This window comes from Fukomys damarensis, unplaced genomic scaffold, assembly GCF_012274545.1.
Source record: "Fukomys damarensis isolate Sample0158 unplaced genomic scaffold, DMR_v1.0_HiC HiC_scaffold_7, whole genome shotgun sequence".
Taxonomy (NCBI): domain Eukaryota; kingdom Metazoa; phylum Chordata; class Mammalia; order Rodentia; family Bathyergidae; genus Fukomys; species Fukomys damarensis.
The window spans coordinates 5,291,861-5,309,169 of record NW_022900919.1 but is presented as its reverse complement, the minus strand read 5'-3'; the positions used below and the strand labels follow the sequence as shown (position 1 = coordinate 5,309,169).

Below are 17,309 nucleotides of genomic sequence, written 5' to 3'. Positions count from 1 at the left end.
CCGCTGCTCCTGCTCTGCGCTGAAGCGCTCCTGCGCGCTGCTCAGGTAGTAGCCGATCATCTCCTCGTGGAACTGGTGCCGGTGGCTGGTGAGCAGCAGCCCGGCGAAGATGAACTTGCGCTCGCCCTGCATGGCGGCGCGCAGGATGTTGAGGCTCAGCTTCACGTCCGTGCTGTACTTCCAGGCGTCACCCCGCGGCCCGCCGCCCTTCTCCGCCGCCTTGTCCGTGGGTGACGGCGTGGTCTTCTCCGACGGCGACGTGCTGGCCGACGCGCCCGGCTCCTCCTTGCTGCCCTTGCGGGACTTGGCCCTCTTCTCTTTGCCGCGCTCGGCCGCGTCGCCGCTCTTGCCGTTGGCCGAGCTGGAGCGGCCCATCTTGCCGTGCACCAGGCCGCCTAGCCCTCCCATGTTCTTCTTGAGCTTGATGCCCAGCGTCTTGCTGAAGCTGCCCAGCTTGTTGGCCACGGAGTCCGCGCGCGTTTTGTCCTTCTCCTTGCGCTGCTTGTCCTTCTCCTTGTCCTTGCCGCTCTTGCCGTTATTGCTGTTGGAGTTGCTGCACACCGAGTCGCGGTCCGAGTCCAGGGAGTCGGCCAGGGACTGCACGTCTTCTCCCGCCGAGGCCGTTGGGGACTCAGGCTGTGCCAGGGGCGCCTGCCGAGGAGAGCCGGGGGGGGCGTGCTGAGGAGCGAGGGAGGGAGGGTGCGGCCCTCACTGTCCTGGCCCTGCTGCCCCCCGGGGCCCCAAGAGCGGGATGCGGGTGTTCAGGGCAACCGTGTGGCCAGAGCTGCTTCAGTGATGCAGAGACAGGCCCCGGGGGTTTGCGAAGGCCCTCGAGGCTCTCAGCTGCAGGTGCCGTCTGGGGGCACCCTGGGGCCTGGTACCCTGGAGCGCGGAGTGGGCGGAGGCAACGGGCCGGTGCGGTAACTCCATTGGCCTGCACCCCTAGCCTGGGCACGATTTACAAGGGGGTTGACACCTTGCCCTGGGAACCGGAAGACCCCCTGGATTCGGTGATGGAAAATCAATTAGGGCTTCCCCTCCCAGTTTGGAAAGGAGAAAGGTTGAGAGGGATTCCAAAATAGGGCTGCACTCAGCAGGATGTTCCCATTCCCATCAGAGGCCGCCTGGGGCTGGATAGGGGGACACCCGGGGCTGGAGGTGGGGGCGGGCTCAAGGACAGGCAGCAGCTGCTGCTGCGGTGCGGGGGACCTTCCTGGGCGAGGAGCATTCGGACCCAGCACCCAGGGGAGGACAGGGCCCCTCAGGCTGGCAATGGGGTACACAGGAACTGGCACCTCCTGACCCGGCTTTCCTGGCCTCCATTGCCCCCCTCTTTATTTTTGTTCTCCCCCATGTAGGTCCAAGAGGAGGGTGACGAGGTCACTCCTGAGCAAGGGTAGCAGAATTGGCCTCATTACCCGCCCGGGGGGAAATGCCCTCTTTCTCCTTCCCACGTGGGGCGGGAAGTTTTGAGAGGTCCAGGCTGATTGGTCAGAGACACTGAGGGGTGGCGCCCTGATGGCAGGCGCTGGGGGCTAGGAGCCGCCCTTGGGGAACAAGGCTGCGGTGCCCTCACGCTGGCCGGGCCCTAGCCACGCAGTCTGCTGAGCGCTCTGCATTTGGCCTGGAGGCCACCAACGGCTGTTAGAGGGCCCTGCTCTCACTGCGGGGCAGAGCTGTGCCCAGCAGGAAATTCCCGATTCTGGGTTTAGGGCAGCTGCAGTCACACCGATGCAGGTGCCAGAGAAGAGCATCCGCAGCTGGCATTCTCCGGGCTCCCACCTGTGTCTCAGTAAGGCGGTGCCAGCAGCTGCCCAGGGAAGCCCTGTGGGATGGCCTGCCTGCCGTCAGGGCAGAAGGAGGCGAGCACTATGAGCAGTGCCCAGCGCCCCAGGCCCCGTCACAGCCCAGCAGGGTCGTGCTTGCTCTCCTCCAGGCTCTTTAACACTGCTTATGAGCCTGCCTGGTGCTTAAGTAAACTGATGTCAGGGGAGGAAGGATTATTTGCAAGCAAGCTTTACAAATCCCTTTCCCTGGGAGTTCCCTACTGAGATTACAAAAACATCACTCCTCAGATACTTAAGATGAATCTTTCTGAGCCTCTGCCAGCCAGGGCCGCCCAACCCTGCCCCAGCTGTGAGCACTTCTCTCCCATGCCCTGCCAGCTCTGCCCACTGCCCATCATCCCGCCTCCTCTCCGGACTCGCTCTTGGTTCCCTGGCTTTCCCAAGGACCCACACACGGTTTATAATTAATTACGCTCGGCAGCGGCACACTGTGTTCTGATCTCCGCGGAGATCGGTTTCTGCTGTGACTTGCCTCGGTTTGCCTGACGAGTGGGCGTGTTCTCCTAACCGGAAAGCACGCTCGCGCGCACACACACACGCCTACACACGGGTGTGCACACGCAGAGGGTCCCATGGGAGGTATTTCGTGTCAAAGCCAGGGGGGGGTAGCTTTGGCTGTTTTTGGCTGGGACAAGGGGTTGGGGTGGGCGGGGCTGCACTCACCCTGGTCTCCGAGGGAATCCGGATCCACGTCACATTCATGTAGCTGTGCAGGAGGTTCAGCTTGGCTTCCAGTGAGAGGATGAGGCTGCAGAGAGAACGCCAGGTGAAGTGGGCGCGAGGGTCCGAGCCGCCCGGCCCCTCCCCAGAAGCCCCACACTGCCCCCTGTGGGGCAGGGCCTTACTGGGCCAGCCGGGCGTTGTCCTGGTCGTCTTTCCCCCATTCCCAGTGCTTCCCTGGGTCCACCGCAAAGTGCAGGGGCAGCAGCTTGTGCTCAGAATCCGTCAGGGGGATCACAGCTGGAAGAGAGGAGAGAGGGTGCCAGGCAGCCCCAGCATGGCCCGGGAGGACAGGGAGGGTCGGCAAGGCCAGATGTCCCTGTGATAAGTGAACTACGGAGGTCAGTAGCAGCAGGAGCGTTAGGGTGTTACGATGGGTAGGGTTAGGGGCCCTATTTGTTACGGACACAGACGAGCAGGTGGAGGTGCCATCTGGACTCTGTCTGTGGGTCCACCAGATGGCAGGCACCCACTGGGCCTGGGATGAGAAAAAGTGGCTGGAGCTCCTATGATTCCAAGGAAAGACCCAGGCAGCGAGATGCACCGTGCAGACACCGCTGGTGGCCTGTCCTCACCTGTCTCATCCCAGAGAAAGGACAAACTGAATCGGGAGAGGTGTGCACTGGCTACTCATGTGCGAGTTCATGCAAGAAGACTACAGTACCTAGGAGCCCTGGACCCACCTGGGCCCTGCTCACAGTCAGCTCACCTGTGCTGGACAGAGACAGACACCTTAAGAGGTCAGGTCCAGAGCTTGGGGGAAAAAACCTAAGCCCGCGGAGGCACTCAGGGCGGCAGCCTCTCTGGGTTACAGTGGGGGAAGCCTTTTGCGGTGCCACTGCAGCGAGCAGCACCTAAGCTGTCATTTCTCAGGGGTCGTTCAGCTCGTGGTATCTTGAGTGTGGCACCCATGGGTAATTGGCAGGGTGGTCCCAGGGGTCTCCAGGGTTACTTGGGATCTGCCAGGAGCTCCTGCAGTGTGGCAGCACCCAACAGTGGGGACGCTCACATCATACCTGACTCCTAGGGGCTGTCAGGGATAATCAGCAGGAGGAAGGAGGCAGAAGGCATTTTCAGTTGCCGTCTGCTAAGCAAACAGCTACATGGCAAGCCCTGCCCAGGGCCGCTGGCCACTTGCTTTGTTCCTTTGCCAGAGCCAATGATTCATGCCAGGGGCGGCACAGTAGGAACAATAAGTAAATAAACACATAATCTCTAAGACAGATACCCAGTAGTTTTCTGCAGACATGGGAACAGTTGACTTGATGCTGCCCTCCAGCGTTGTTAAAGAGAAAAAGCACAAACATCTGGCCCTCTCTCCTCCCCATTCCCACTGCAGTGAAGGGAAAGGCAGGTGGCCGAGCAGGCCCCACTTTCAGAGGTTTTCATTTACCCCGCTGGAGATGGACAGTGCAGTGTCTGGTTTGAGAGGTCAGAGGCAGCTCCGCCTGCCTCTGCTGTGGCCTCCTGCATTCTGCTTTGATGTGACCACCCTTCCCAGCAGGGGGACGCACCAGGGAAGGCTGCAGGGCTGGCTCAAGGACAGGGCTCCTTTGGTCAGTGCCCAGCAGCCTGTCTCCTGGCTCCGAGTCACCACACAGACAGAAAGGGCTTTGACTGCTCCCTGCCCTGGGCCCGGGCGGCAAGGCCCTGCCTGTCAGCACTGCCTGGACTTGCTAGAGAGGCTCAGCGCTCTGGTCCCAGGCCTCTGCACACAAAGGGCCAAGCCAAGAGTTGAGGAAAAGGGCCCAAGAACCACATTTATATAAGCAGCTCCCATGGCTCTTAAGATCCAGCAGTGGCAATTTTGGAAAATACTATTCTAGACAATAATATGTTCGAAACAGTTCCTACTGGTTGAACTTGGGCTTTTTGGGTCTGGCTGTCCTTCCCCTTCCCAGGCAGAGCTGCCACGGGAGACACCTGACTGCCCACGACTTCACTTCCCATCTGCCCAACCCTGGGCATGTGGCAGGAGGAGCACAGCTGAACCTGTTGGCCACAAGGAGGGTGATGTGGGAATTGTAGGGTTGCAGCTGGGAGTAGGGCCCCTCTCCCTCCTCTTCTCCATCTGTGTCACCCGTGGAAGATGGCAGAGCTGAAGAAGAGGGAAATGGGTTCCCAAACCCCCGGTGGGAAAGGGCTGGGTGCCAATCAGGGACAGTGCTTGTGTGGGAACCCAACTGCTGTGGCGAGCCGCTGTGGTTAGGGTTTGCACAGAGAAAGCGCAGAGGCTGTGATAACTCCACACTGTGTTGCCCTCCCATCCTTTTAGTGGGGCTCCTGGGGATTCCTGCCCTCAGCAGCCATGTTGCCCTCCGCTGTGTGGACAGGATATGTCTGAAGGTGCTGGTGCTGCCCCAGAAAGGTACTGCTAACTCTCAGCCCAGGTCTTGATGGGCAGAAGACTAGGTCCTGAGCAAGGTTTTAGGGACAGGCTTGCTCTCAACTGAAGACACCCAGGGTATAGAAGGCTTTGATCTCAGCCAAGGTAAGTTGTGATCTACTTGAGTCCACGAGGCTAAAAAACAGGCCCTCCTCACTAGCATCCGTTGCTTTGTGTGCTTCTGTCTTGATGCAGACTGTTTTCTGGAAGCCTGGGCTACCCAGGGAGAGGGATAGCTGCCAAGACCAGTTGCCCCCTGGCGGCAAATGTCAACAATAGCAAATGCTTTTCAGAGTAAGCAAAGTAAGCTTTTCAAAAGTAAGCTAAGCTTAAGAAGGGCTGACTCTCAACTGGAGCCAGGTAAGAAGAACTCAGCTAAAATGGCTAAGCTGGTAAAGACTAGAGGCTAGAAAAATGGTACAGACTCTGGCGGGTAAAGACAGAAGAGAAATTCACATGTGTTTATAGGCTTCACTAACCTAGGGCTTAAAAAAAAAAAGCAAGAATTCTATGAAAATCTCTTCTACAAACTTTCCTTCCTGTCTCTACTAGGAATGAAAGCTTGAATTGTACAGAGGAGGGTTACAAACACCAGCTGCATTCAGAGTAATGTTTTCTGTTATTCTGATTAAGAGTCCGTCTTAAGCGGGCGTCCAGGAGAGGGATGACATCCTCAACTCTGATTTTAGCCAAGTCACTTAAAGGCTAAACAAAAGGAAAAAGATACACAATTGAAGAATAAAATTGATTGAACTCACTCAGTCTTTACTACTCTAGTAAAACAATTATGATGAATTAGAAAACACACACACACACACACACACTCAACAGATCAACAGAAGACAAAGCAGTCAACAGAGCAAGATATAGGTGTGACACAGGTGTTGAAACTACCACGGAGGGAATTTAAAATAATTGGTAATTAGAGACCAACAGAAGAAGTGAATACTGTGTAGAATTCCAGTTTTGATTTGAGAGGGAGACAAAAGTCTCTAAGAATACAAAGAAACTGCTAGAAATGGAAAAGAAGAAGAAAACAAAAATAGCAAGAGATGCAGACTGACTTTGAGCAGTTAATGAGCTGACTTTAACAGCTGAGGAAAGACTGTGGACATCAAGATAGGCTGACTGCAGTTCCCTCAACTGAAATACAGAAAGAAAAAAGGAGATTGGAAAACACACATCGAAGAGTGGTGAGGCAATAACAGATGGGCCAACATCTGAGTAAATGTGATCCCAGAAGAACTGAGAACAGGCAGAAGAAATATTTAAAGAAGTAATAGCTGAGAATTTTCCAAAATTAATGACTAACACCACCATAGATCCAAGATGCTAACAGGATGTGAAGCAGGAAAAAAATCACAACAATGAGACCATTTCTATACACAGCACCTTAAAACTTCTGAAAACCAAAGAGAATGTGTTGAAGATAGCTAGAAGAAAATGCAGCACTACACATGGAGAAATAAAGAGAAGAATTATAGTAGGCTTTTTATGATAAAATGCAGGGCAGAAGATAACGGAGTGGTATATTAAAGGGCTGAAAGAAAAAGATGCCAATCTATAATTTTATACCCAATGAATATATCCTGGAAACACAAAGGAGACATCAGGGCTTTCTCAAACAAAAATGAGCAAATTCATTGTCTGCACACCTGCACTAGAAGAAATGCTAAAGAAAGTTTGTCAGGCAGAAGAACATGGTACTACCAGCAACTTGGATTTACATATTCAATAGTGATGTAACTGGAATAAATGCATCTGAAAACGAAATTTATTTTCTTCTAATTGGGCTGAGACAGTGACAGTGAACCTTTTAGAGATGAGTGCCCAAACTACAACCACAAAGCCATTTATTTATTGCAAAGTGCCAGTGCTGGAATTGAATACTGAAATTTTAGTGTAGAAAACAACTCATACATTGATATATTTTGTCTTAAAATAAAAATAAATAACATAAGGGCCATAGGTTCACCACTACTGCTCTGAGAAAATTGTCTTTGTAAAGCACAGGGAGCCCTCACATGTCATGTGTTCCGAGTTGATAGAAAAGTAATGTGCCCAATAATGATAGCACAAAGGATAGGGGGAACAGAATCTCGATGTGGGGTGTGGCTCAGTGGTAGAACATTTACCTAGCACACATAAGGTTCTGGATTCAATCCCCAGCACTGAAAAAAAAAAAACAAAAAAAGCAAAACAACTCAGTAAAAGATTCTGATTTGTGAAACGTAGGAAAATCAGTCAGAATTAAGACTAGAGGAGCTGGGCGTGGTAGCACACTCCTGTAATCCCAGCACTGTAATCCCAGCACTCGGGAGGCTGAGGCAGGAGGATCGCTGTGAGTTTGAGACCAGCCTGGGCTACATAGTGAGTTCCAGGTCAGTCTCAACTACATAGTGAGACCCTGTCTCAAAAAACCAAAAAGACAAAAACCAAACCAAACCAAAACAAAACTAGAGGTATAATAACAGTCAATAAGAGGGATAAATGGAAACATTAAAAAGCTCAATTAACCTAAAATATCAACAGAAATAAAAAGAGGGAGTAACAGAACAAACAGAAAAGAATGAGCTAGTGAAGATAGTTAGAATCATCCCTGTCATTCATGCAATTAAATGCAAATAGTCAAAACTGTCAATTAAAAGATAAAATTCTCATCAGATAAAAAGCAACATCCGAGTGTATACTATCTACTAGAACTCTATTAGATTAAGAGAGATAGGTTAAAAAGCTAGAGAGAGCCATAGTAACACCAAAGTACACTCCAGAACAAGGACTATTATCAAAAGGAAAGAACATTGTAAAAGGATAAAGGGGCCAATTCTCCAGTCACAACAGCCCTGTACATTCATATGCTTCTGAGGACACCTCTTCAAAGTGAGTGATGCAAATACATCAGTCTTCTTCGTCTGCCCTCCAAGAGCACACTGTATTTTTCTTAACCTCCCTCTAATGAAGTTGAATGTATAATTTAAGTGCAACAAGAACTTAGCAACATTACTAATGATACTTTATTAGCTCTGTTTATTCTGTTCTATTTTAGAGCAATATAACTGTATACTGTAATAAAAGTTATGTGAATGTGGCCTCTCTATTGATTTCTGGCATTTTCACTGAATGTTTTCAGGACACAGTTGTCCATGGTAACTGGAAGGCAAAACCAGGCTACGAGGGTGCCACAGCGCTAACAAAAAGGAAAGGAAAAAGAATGATGAGATGTGAAGAAGTCACTGCTTTTTCTTCCAGTGATTGAAATATGACTTAGAGAAATAAGTTTGCATACGGAAGACCTATGCCACACCATCAGAGAACTTGACTCATGATTATTTACAGATCCCAACAAAAGAAGAATACACATTCCTTTCATGTGCACATGGAATAATAACCAGATAAAAAATGATCTTGGCCTATCTTAGCAAACTTCAAAGAAGAGAAATCATAAAATTTGTTCTCAGACTGTGACTGAATGAGCCTCTAAGCCAATAATTAATACTTGAATCCTCAGATATTTGAAATTTAAACAGGTTTCTAAGTAATTTATAGAGGAAGAGGTCAGATGAAGTCGAAAGGGAAATTAAAAAACTGAACAACACGAAGATGGAAATAGAACACATCGAAATCTGTGATGTAGCTACTGCAATGCTTGGGGGGAATTTTTACAGTATCAAAATGTTTATGTTAGATAAAGAGAAGGATCTCAGCTCAGTATGAATTTTCCACCTTAAGAAGCCAAAATTAAAGCAAGGAGAAAAGGAGAGAAATAGTAGCAATATAAGCAGAAATCAATGAAACTGCAAGTAGAAAAATAGACAGAAGTCAATCAAATGCAAAGCAGCTGGTTCTTGGGAAAGACCAACAAAAAGAAAGGATTATCCAAACTGTTGCTCCCATATCCATATTTTAAGGTTTTAGAAAAAAAGGCAAACTAAGTTTATTAATCATTTTGCCACTGATGTCCCTGCTAGTCAACGTATGTTTTCATATTCCAATTATAACATGGCTATTTATGTTTGCAAGTTGAACTTTCTATTACAGTTGCTCTCAGTTGTAAGCCATAATCCAAAGAGGTCCTGTGGACACAGCTCCCAGTTTCTTTCATGGTAACATCCTGTGAACCATACAGTCCCAAATCACAAGCAGGACACTGGCCTTGCTGATCTCCAGATTGTAAGCAGATGGCTATTTTACATGCACTCACCACGCTGTGCGTTGAGTTCTATGTGAATTTCCCACATGTATGAACTTAAGTACACAGAGCAGCTGTACCACAAGAGCCTTCCCTTCTGCTACCCTTTCAGAGACACACCCACCTCTCTCCATCGCCCCCTCTCTGCCAACCACTAATCTGTTCTCACACCTCTATGGGTTGGTCATCTCATGCGTGATACCCAAATGCCAACTGGAATCAGATTTTAGGACTTTTTTTTTTTGCTTTTGGCTTGGCATCATTCCCTCAGGACACATCCAAGTTCCTGTGTGCGTCACAGTTTGTTCAACTATTCAGACAGGAAGGTCTTCTGGGTTGGCGCTAGTTTTCCTCTATTACAGATAAAGCGGCTAAAACAATTGTCCTACAGGTTCTTGCATGGACACAAAGCTCTCCCGATATGGAATGCCATTCCTGAAGCAGGGAGGAGAGACACTGCAGTGAGAATTCCACCACTTTGGGCCGAGAATTCTGTGCCCTTGTGAGATGGGCCCCAAGCATGCAGGAAAATGGTTACCTGTCGTTTCTGTGGGCCCAGAGCTCTGCCTCCTAAGGTTGCAGTCTAGGAAAAGTAGGACTAAGAGAGGTGGCTTTATGTGTTGGCTATTGCCTGTGGCTTCCCATTCCATGAGTCACAGTAAGAAAGAAGAGCCCAGGCTGAAGGCAGCCTGTTGGGTGAGGAGGATGTGGGCAACTCGGCCTCACTTCTGCTCAGCAGCCTTGGGGCCCCCCACCCTACGAACAAGAGGGGCTGTGCTGACAGGGGTGGCATCCTGCACTCCAGGCTGAAGTCAGCTTCCCGGGAGAGGGCTGGGGAGAGCGTCAAGGCTACAAGTGGCCACTACATGTTACCTGTTGTAAAGGCGGAGACAAGCTCTTTGACTTGGTGGTGAGTCCGTGGGACAGGCTTGCTACACTCTGAATATTTGTATCCCCTTCAGATTCACTTGTCGAAGCCCAGTCCCCGTGTGATGCAATTATGAGATGGGGTTTTTAATGATTAATGATTTAATGGTTCCCAGGGAAAAAGGGGCTGTGTGTAGACCACGAAACTAGCCCTCACCAGACTGAAATCTGCAGCACCCTCATCTGACACTTTCAGCCTCCAAGCCGCGCCCCCTAAGGCACAGTCGCAGCAACTCAAACTGAGGACCCTGGAACACTTGCTAAGCGAGCAGTCGGCACTGAGGCGCTCAGGCTGAGGGAGGGTTCCACACCCAAGTCCACCCCTGAGCTCCTGACCTCCTGCCAGAAGTGGGCAGTGATGCCCACCGCCCCCATACTGCACTAGGAGGTCACACCAGCAACCTCCAAGCTCACGTCTCACACCCAGGGAGGGCAGTGAGTTCTGGCTGCTCCTGCCCTCCTTGGAAGGGCACTCTGGTGGCCAGCATGTGCTCATTCCAGCACTGTGGTGCCCAGGAGCCTGGTGCGGCCTGGAGGCAGAGTGCACTTCGCATGGGGACCAGGGGTTCAGTAATGGGGGGTCGACAGAGACTGAGGTGTCCACAGGGGGAGCCCCGTGTCTGTGCCTGCTCTGGGGCGCAGGACTCAAGGGGAAGGCTGGCATCTGAACACAGTCCCGTCAGCCACAGCTCGTTCTCATGTCTGTCTGATTTGGTCATTTCAGAGCGATACCTAAGGTCCCAGGCACTGGTGAAAGACCCCCAGCCAGGTGAAAGACTCCTCACCACGGAGCCGCCTGCTGCTGGAGTCCCTCTGGCCTGCGCTGTGAGCTAAAAGTCTGGATGTTCCATCCTGACCCTACCTTTCTGGGCACCTGGCAGACGTAGAAAGTAGCTCAAGAGAAGGGAGGCCAATCGCAAAGACAATAAAGGCAGTGTCTCATTTTTAAGGTTCTTTCTGGTTTCTAAAACCTTTTTGCCACCACACACTCATCCATTACATCCCGTAATAGGCACTGTCATGTATTTTCCCCATTGCTATGTCCAGGCAGGCACGCAGCTGGGCCAGTTTGCTCACTGTTGGATAAAGAAGTGATTCTGAGTTAATAATCGCTTTTAGATTTATATCAATGAACTTTTACCACAACACTTATTTAAGTGGAATGCTTAATACAACACGTTAAGACCAATTTCTACTTAAAAGAGGTTGGTTCTGTTTGTTATAAATTAACCGTATAGGAAAAAGCATGGTTTGTGGCCGGATATGCTGGAAGATAGATGTCCGATCAGAGCGGGATACAGCTCAACAGGAGCACCTGCTAGCACGCGGGAGGCCCTGGGTTTGACCACCGGCACCATCGCAGAGAAGAGATAACCCACAGATGTCACAGTCCACTTGATGGGGGCACTAAGACACAGGAGTGTTTGATTCGACTATGAGTTAGGAATCAATTCACATGGAAACTGCTTTCACGGCCTGCTGGGTAGAATTACTCTGTGCGGCCCCTCCTTCCCCCAGGATCATTTTCATAAACTACCTCATTTTTATAAACTTGGTGTGTTTCTAACTGTCAAGAGACAAGGTTGCAAGCTGTTCCTTGCAAAAGATTTTCTTCCTTCCCTCCCTCCTTCTCTCCTTTTCTTTCTCTGCGAGCGTCACATTTTGGGTGACTCCGTTCCGACCACTGAGTAGCAAACCTTGTGTGGCGTCTGTAAGCCTGTCCTAGCTGGTATGGGGCCAGCCCACCATCTCAGCCTAACCAGCGAAGGCCGGTGGGTCTCTGTGCTTGCTGAGTAGGGCTCCTGGAGGAGGTGTCAGGGACACATCTGGGGCTCCCTGATCTCCGTGTGGCCTGGGTATGTCCCTGAGGCTCACAGGCTATTTGCATTTAGGAAGGAAAATCTATTTCAATAATCACCTTATATAATGAGTTTTTGATAAAAGAACAGAAATAGATGGCATTGGTGTCTTTCATGAAGCAAAGCCTCCCAACCCACCTCTGCAGTCCCAGAGGCTCTCTGTCACCTGGTGGCAGATGTTATTTTATTGCAGGCAAGCTCTGACTTGGGGTCCCACATCATGAACCTCCTTTCTAGTGCCTACCTGTTGTCCATTGCTACACGTGTTGGCCAGGTCTTTTTGGAAGCCCCACACACCGCCCTACCAAGCTGTCCTAGTGTCACAGCAGTGACGACTGGCTGGGGACGGGAAGTGAGGAGGGCTAACCTGGAACTGCACGGGTGCACAAATAGCACATACAGATGTCACGGAGAACAAGGGGCAGACCGCCCAGAGGCCGTGCACCCTTCCACGGCGGGCACACGCCATCGGTCTGGTGGCAGCCCATGCACACTGACTGCACTCCCTGGAAATCTCAAGACAAGGCATCTGCATCGGCTGCTGGGAGGGCTCGGGATGCCCCTGCGTCTCTGTTTCAGGTTCAGCCCTGAAGACCCACGACTCCCTCCCTGATTCTATCTGTGCAGCCATGGCTGGGCTAAAGGAGGCTGGTTTTGTTCATCTGTCTGCATCCCTATCATCTGCAGGAAGCGGCGCCATCTGGGAGCCCTGGGGGGCAATCGGTCACTGTTTTACTTGCTGTGCTACATTCTCAGAGTGAAGTCAGAACGAGACACCTTGAGCTCCCTGCCCTGTGGCAGCCTGGAGGGGCACCTGGGGTTTCCTGCGACTACAGCCAGTGGAGATCCTGAAACTAGTCCAACCTGCCTGCCCTTCAGTCTCCTGGGGGACTGACTCTGCCTACTCCCGAAACAAAACTGACGATAAAAAGTGTTTCCCCTCACCATGCAGCTAGTTGCACACTGTCATAACAAGAGACAAAAGCAATCACTTGCGCAGAATCCTCTGACTTTTACAACAAATGCAGGCACTGACTGAAACAAGCCCCAGCCTGGTGGCAGGAATTGTGCAGTGGGGCCGGCCCAGAAAGTGCATCAGCACTGAAATGGCTACTTGTAGGAAACTCAGCTTTAATGATTTGAAAGGAAAGAGTGACCTGTGATTCCAAAGCCCACTCTAGAGTATGAGTAGCAGATTTCCTGTGCAGTAATAGAAAATATTTGAGGCTTTGCAGGCCAGGCCACACAAACTCTGTTTGCCACTACTCAGCTCTGCTGCTATAGTATAAAACAGCCACAGCACAGGCAAAATATCCATGAATGACTGTGGATGTGTTCCAATAAAACTTTATTGGCAAACGTAGATGAGAGGCCGTAGTTTGCGAATCCCTGCTCTAGAGCAGTTTTCTTCTAAAATTACATCTAAGACTAAATGAATCTGTATGAAATACATGTATAGTACATTAACAAAAATTACATATGATTTTAAAAATATAGCAGGGAAATTGGGTATTGCAAAAAGCTAGCAGAAAGGATTTTCAATGTTTTCACTAGATTTACAAATGTTTGAGGAGTTAGGTATGTTTACCCTGATTTGAGCATCACACAACATATGCATGTGTCAAAACGTCATATGGTACTCCATAAATATGTACAATTGTCATGTTTTTACGTATCAGCTAGAAATAAGTTCAATTTAAATAAAAAAATGTACATATCCATGTGAGAGGGAGCAAACAGTAGAGGCCCTTTAAGGGAGGCAGAATTATTCCCGTTAGCATTTAAAACGAAACACTGACTGTAAGGAGGATATTTTTAGTGAAGACGCACACAGGCCTAACTGTGCGTGTGCACACTTGTGATTCGGAAGGGAGCTGCCCTCAGCCCAGCCCCCGCGCCTCCTTGGCCCACCAAGGCCATCCCGTGCCCCGCTCTGCCCGCCAGTGCTGGCGCCCATCTGCTGAAGGCGGCCTACCTTGTTCTCTCTGTTGGTCTCTCTGCTCCATGCTCACAAGAGCCGAAAAATGCGCTTGATCATAGGCGAGAACCAGAGGCGAGCAGTGGCATCTGTTGGGAGGGACCTCCAAGGGGAGGTAGATGCCCCCGAAGGGGATGGGCGCGAACGCTGTGGACACAAACGCGATGAAGGAGCAGGTGGAAGGCAAGGAGGGGCCGTGCCCAGGACCAGGGCCAGGTTTCCATGGTGATCCGCCCTGGGACCCTCAGGCCTGCGCAGGTGGTCAGCAGTGACATGCGCAGCCTCTGGCCCAGCGCCAGGGAACTGCCACATTCCTCTGGGCAGAAGGCAGGGACAGTCACCTTCAGCGACATCTTTGATGACTTCCTAGCTTGCTTTTCTACTCTCACTTTGCCTGCTCAGTGCAATTCTTCCTTAGAGGACTCCTGCCCAGAGCAGAGGGCCCATCTGTAAGCTGGCTGCAGGCAGAGTGCAAGGAAGCCCGGCCCACCCTGCAGCCCAGTGCGGTCCTGGGAGCCGGCTCCTGGCTTGCACAGGGCCCTGGGTGCATCCTGGAATTGCACTCGGAGCCACAGCCCTCAGCAGGCCGAGTCCCTGGGTGCACAGCAAAGGAGGGGGTGCCAGGCGGGATGAGCCCCTGTAAGCACTGTGGCCACGCTGGACATCTCTGGCAGCTGTGACCCAGCATGCAGAGCCACAGCCCAATGGGCCGGACTCTCTGGAAAAGCTGCAACTTTCATCAGAGTGGAGGTGTAAAATCAAGCAGGGCTACAGGGACCTGTCGCTGGGAATGCACGCTTGGCCTTCCAGAGGACGACGTCATCTTCAGAAGGGACAAAAACGGCACATGGCACTGAGAGGGGTCTGACTCCCAACAGTGGCAGCAGTGAAGGGAAAGTGGAAACCAGCTGGGGGACTGGCAGGGCGGGCAGCTGAGTGGGGCAGGTGCGCGGGGCCTGGGGACAGCACTCACTGTCATCCTGGCCCACCATCCCCGCCTTGTCCCCTCTCCTGCCTCATCAGAGGGTGTGGTCGGCCCTGTGGGTTCTCAAGGACACCCTCACTCCTGCCCCTGGGCCTCTCGAGGGAGGAAATGCTTGGAGTACTGCCTTCTGGGCCGCACTTGGTAGGGACCTCAGCCTCCCGGCTTTAGTTCCCTCATCCGTAAGGAGGGAAGCAGTGTCCACCCCAGGAGAGGTGGCGGAGTAGAAGGAGGGAGCCTGGCTCTCCGTGGGTCGGCGATGAGCAGCCCTTTCCTGTCCTTGCCTCATTCTCCCAGCCGAGGGACCTCATGCTTTGTCTTCCTTTTTTTTCTCTTTACCGCCCGTGTAGTGTACAGAGGGCAGGAGGGGACAGGAGTGGCCCTGAAGCTCTGGAACACCCTTTGTCTGAGGCAGTCTGGACACGTTTGGGCACAGAGAGCCTCTCTGGCCAGATTTCTCACGGCTGCTGCTCTGACAGAGGGAAGATGGCCACGAGTAAGCCCTATCACTACTGGGGAGGAAAGGACACACACGAAATAATGTGGCCTCTGTCCACATGGAGAGATGTGCGGTGGCCTTCCCAGAAAGAGCTCGGCCTTCACGGGGGCTGTCTGCTAAGTAGACGTCATGCCTTCTGGGCGTGGTCAGAGATGTCCCTGGCACCTCACCTTCCCCACCCGAGTCTCTCAGCATCGTGTCTGCCACGACGACGATGGGTCTTCTTAGGATGTGGGCCAAGACAAAGACGTGGAACTCCTCCAAGCTCTCGTACACGGGGTCCTCGGCGTTGTCCATTCTAGGGAATGGGAGAGAGTCAGCCAGTGCCCGGACCAGACCATGCTGGGAGAGAGAGGAAGGCAAGGGGAGGGTGCCATGTGGGCACTGGGAGCCTCCTGTGCTGGGTTCTGTCTGCGTGGTCTCAGATAGCCAGGCCACTGAGGTCGCCCCCCGGGAGCCTTCTCCTGGTGGCTCGGCTCCTACTGAGATCTGAGAAGCCTTCTGGGAAATACCAGATGGTAGGAGTCACTCTGTGGGTGGCCTGGACTTCCCGCCTGAGAGTGGAGGGAAGAGGTGGCTTCTCAGGCTTCTCCTAGCCCAGGCAGGCTCCAAGAACCACTCTCCCTCAAACTCGAAGACATCTAGGCACAAGTCCGTGACCTGGATGTCGTCCCTCGACAGCAGGACCACCCGCCAAAGGGAAGAACTCACTGGGTGGTGGGGTCTCAGCTACTCCCTCTGTGCCAGTCAGCATGGCAGTGCCCAGTCTAGACCCCGGGTGGCTCTGGGGTTTGTTCCTGAGTGTTTAGTGAGGGAGGTCTTTGAGTACTGGAGCCAGTGGGGCCTAAGGATGCAAATGCAGACTTCCTAAAGAAGATAGTGAGCCCTCTGTATCCACCGGCTCCTCATCCAAGGGTCGAAAAAATATTTTAAAAGATTCTAGTAAATTCCAAAAAAGGAAAAATTTGCTGCACTCCAAGCATGACCTGAATTGTGTGCATGCAGTGATGTGCAGGCATAACCATTTCTAGGTGTTATGAGTATTTCAGAGGTCATCTGAAGCGAGTGGGAGGAGATGCACACCGTTTTATTGTGACGATGTGAACATTGGACTTAGGTATTCACTGGGGTCCCAAGACCAGGCCCGCGGACACCTGTGGATGGCTGTAGGTCCTGGTGTGCCACGTGCACAGCTACCAGCACGGTGCCCAGTTACTCTACACAAAGGCTGTAAATCCCAGGAAATGCATTACTGTCACCCGGGCAGGTCTGGTGTTACCTGTTTCTTTCTTGCCCGTTCTGACTTTCTGTTACTCAACTTACTTTACTAGCTCAAACAGCTTTGCAGCACACAAAAACTCACCGAACAAATGGCACACATATTTGGAATAGCATCCCAATTGTCTGGAAATAACTCTCGCTGCAATCATTGCGCACTGCTAGGACAGTTTAGGATATTGCCCACGAACAGGACATTCTTCTACCCGGCCAGAACATACTACATCAAGAGCAGGCACTGACCTGGCTGTGTCTGGCCGTCAGGCCCCACACACTGTGTGCCTTTCACAGTGAAGGTTTCAGCGCAGACCACGAGGTCATCCTAGCTGGGGCATTTCTTTAGTCTCCCTCAGCATGTCTTAGGGTGTCTTTGACTCTCATGACCTTGACGATTATACTCCAGGCATTCTGTAGGATGCCTCTCCTCTGGGCTTCTCTATTTCCTGAGAGTGCACGACACTGGGTTCTGCGGGAGCCCCTATCAGCCGGGCATGTCACCCCATCCCAGGGGACGGTGACCCGGTCACGGTCAGAGTCCTCTGCCGGGCCTCACCCCTGCAGAACTGCTCATTCCCCGCTGTGTAACGAGCATTTTGCGGGGAGGAAGTCTGAACGGTAGCACATACTGTGCTCCTTTCTCCGTA

General features: G+C 51.7%; 1 protein-coding gene across 1 annotated transcript in view; it reads right to left on the bottom strand.

The window, feature by feature from the left end:
• Positions 1-10,636: 10,636 nt before the first annotated feature.
• Positions 10,637-17,309, bottom strand: part of Otud7a (OTU deubiquitinase 7A) — a 232,499-nt gene continuing 225,826 nt past the window's right edge. Inside the window, exons 11-13 of the mRNA XM_019209632.2 lie at positions 15,558-15,685; positions 13,904-14,053; positions 10,637-11,145 (exon numbers count right to left, since the gene is read on the bottom strand). Of these exons, the coding sequence (XP_019065177.1) occupies positions 11,066-11,145; positions 13,904-14,053; positions 15,558-15,685 (358 nt within the window). The 3' untranslated portion in view covers positions 10,637-11,065. The remainder of the gene's footprint in view (positions 11,146-13,903; positions 14,054-15,557; positions 15,686-17,309) is intronic.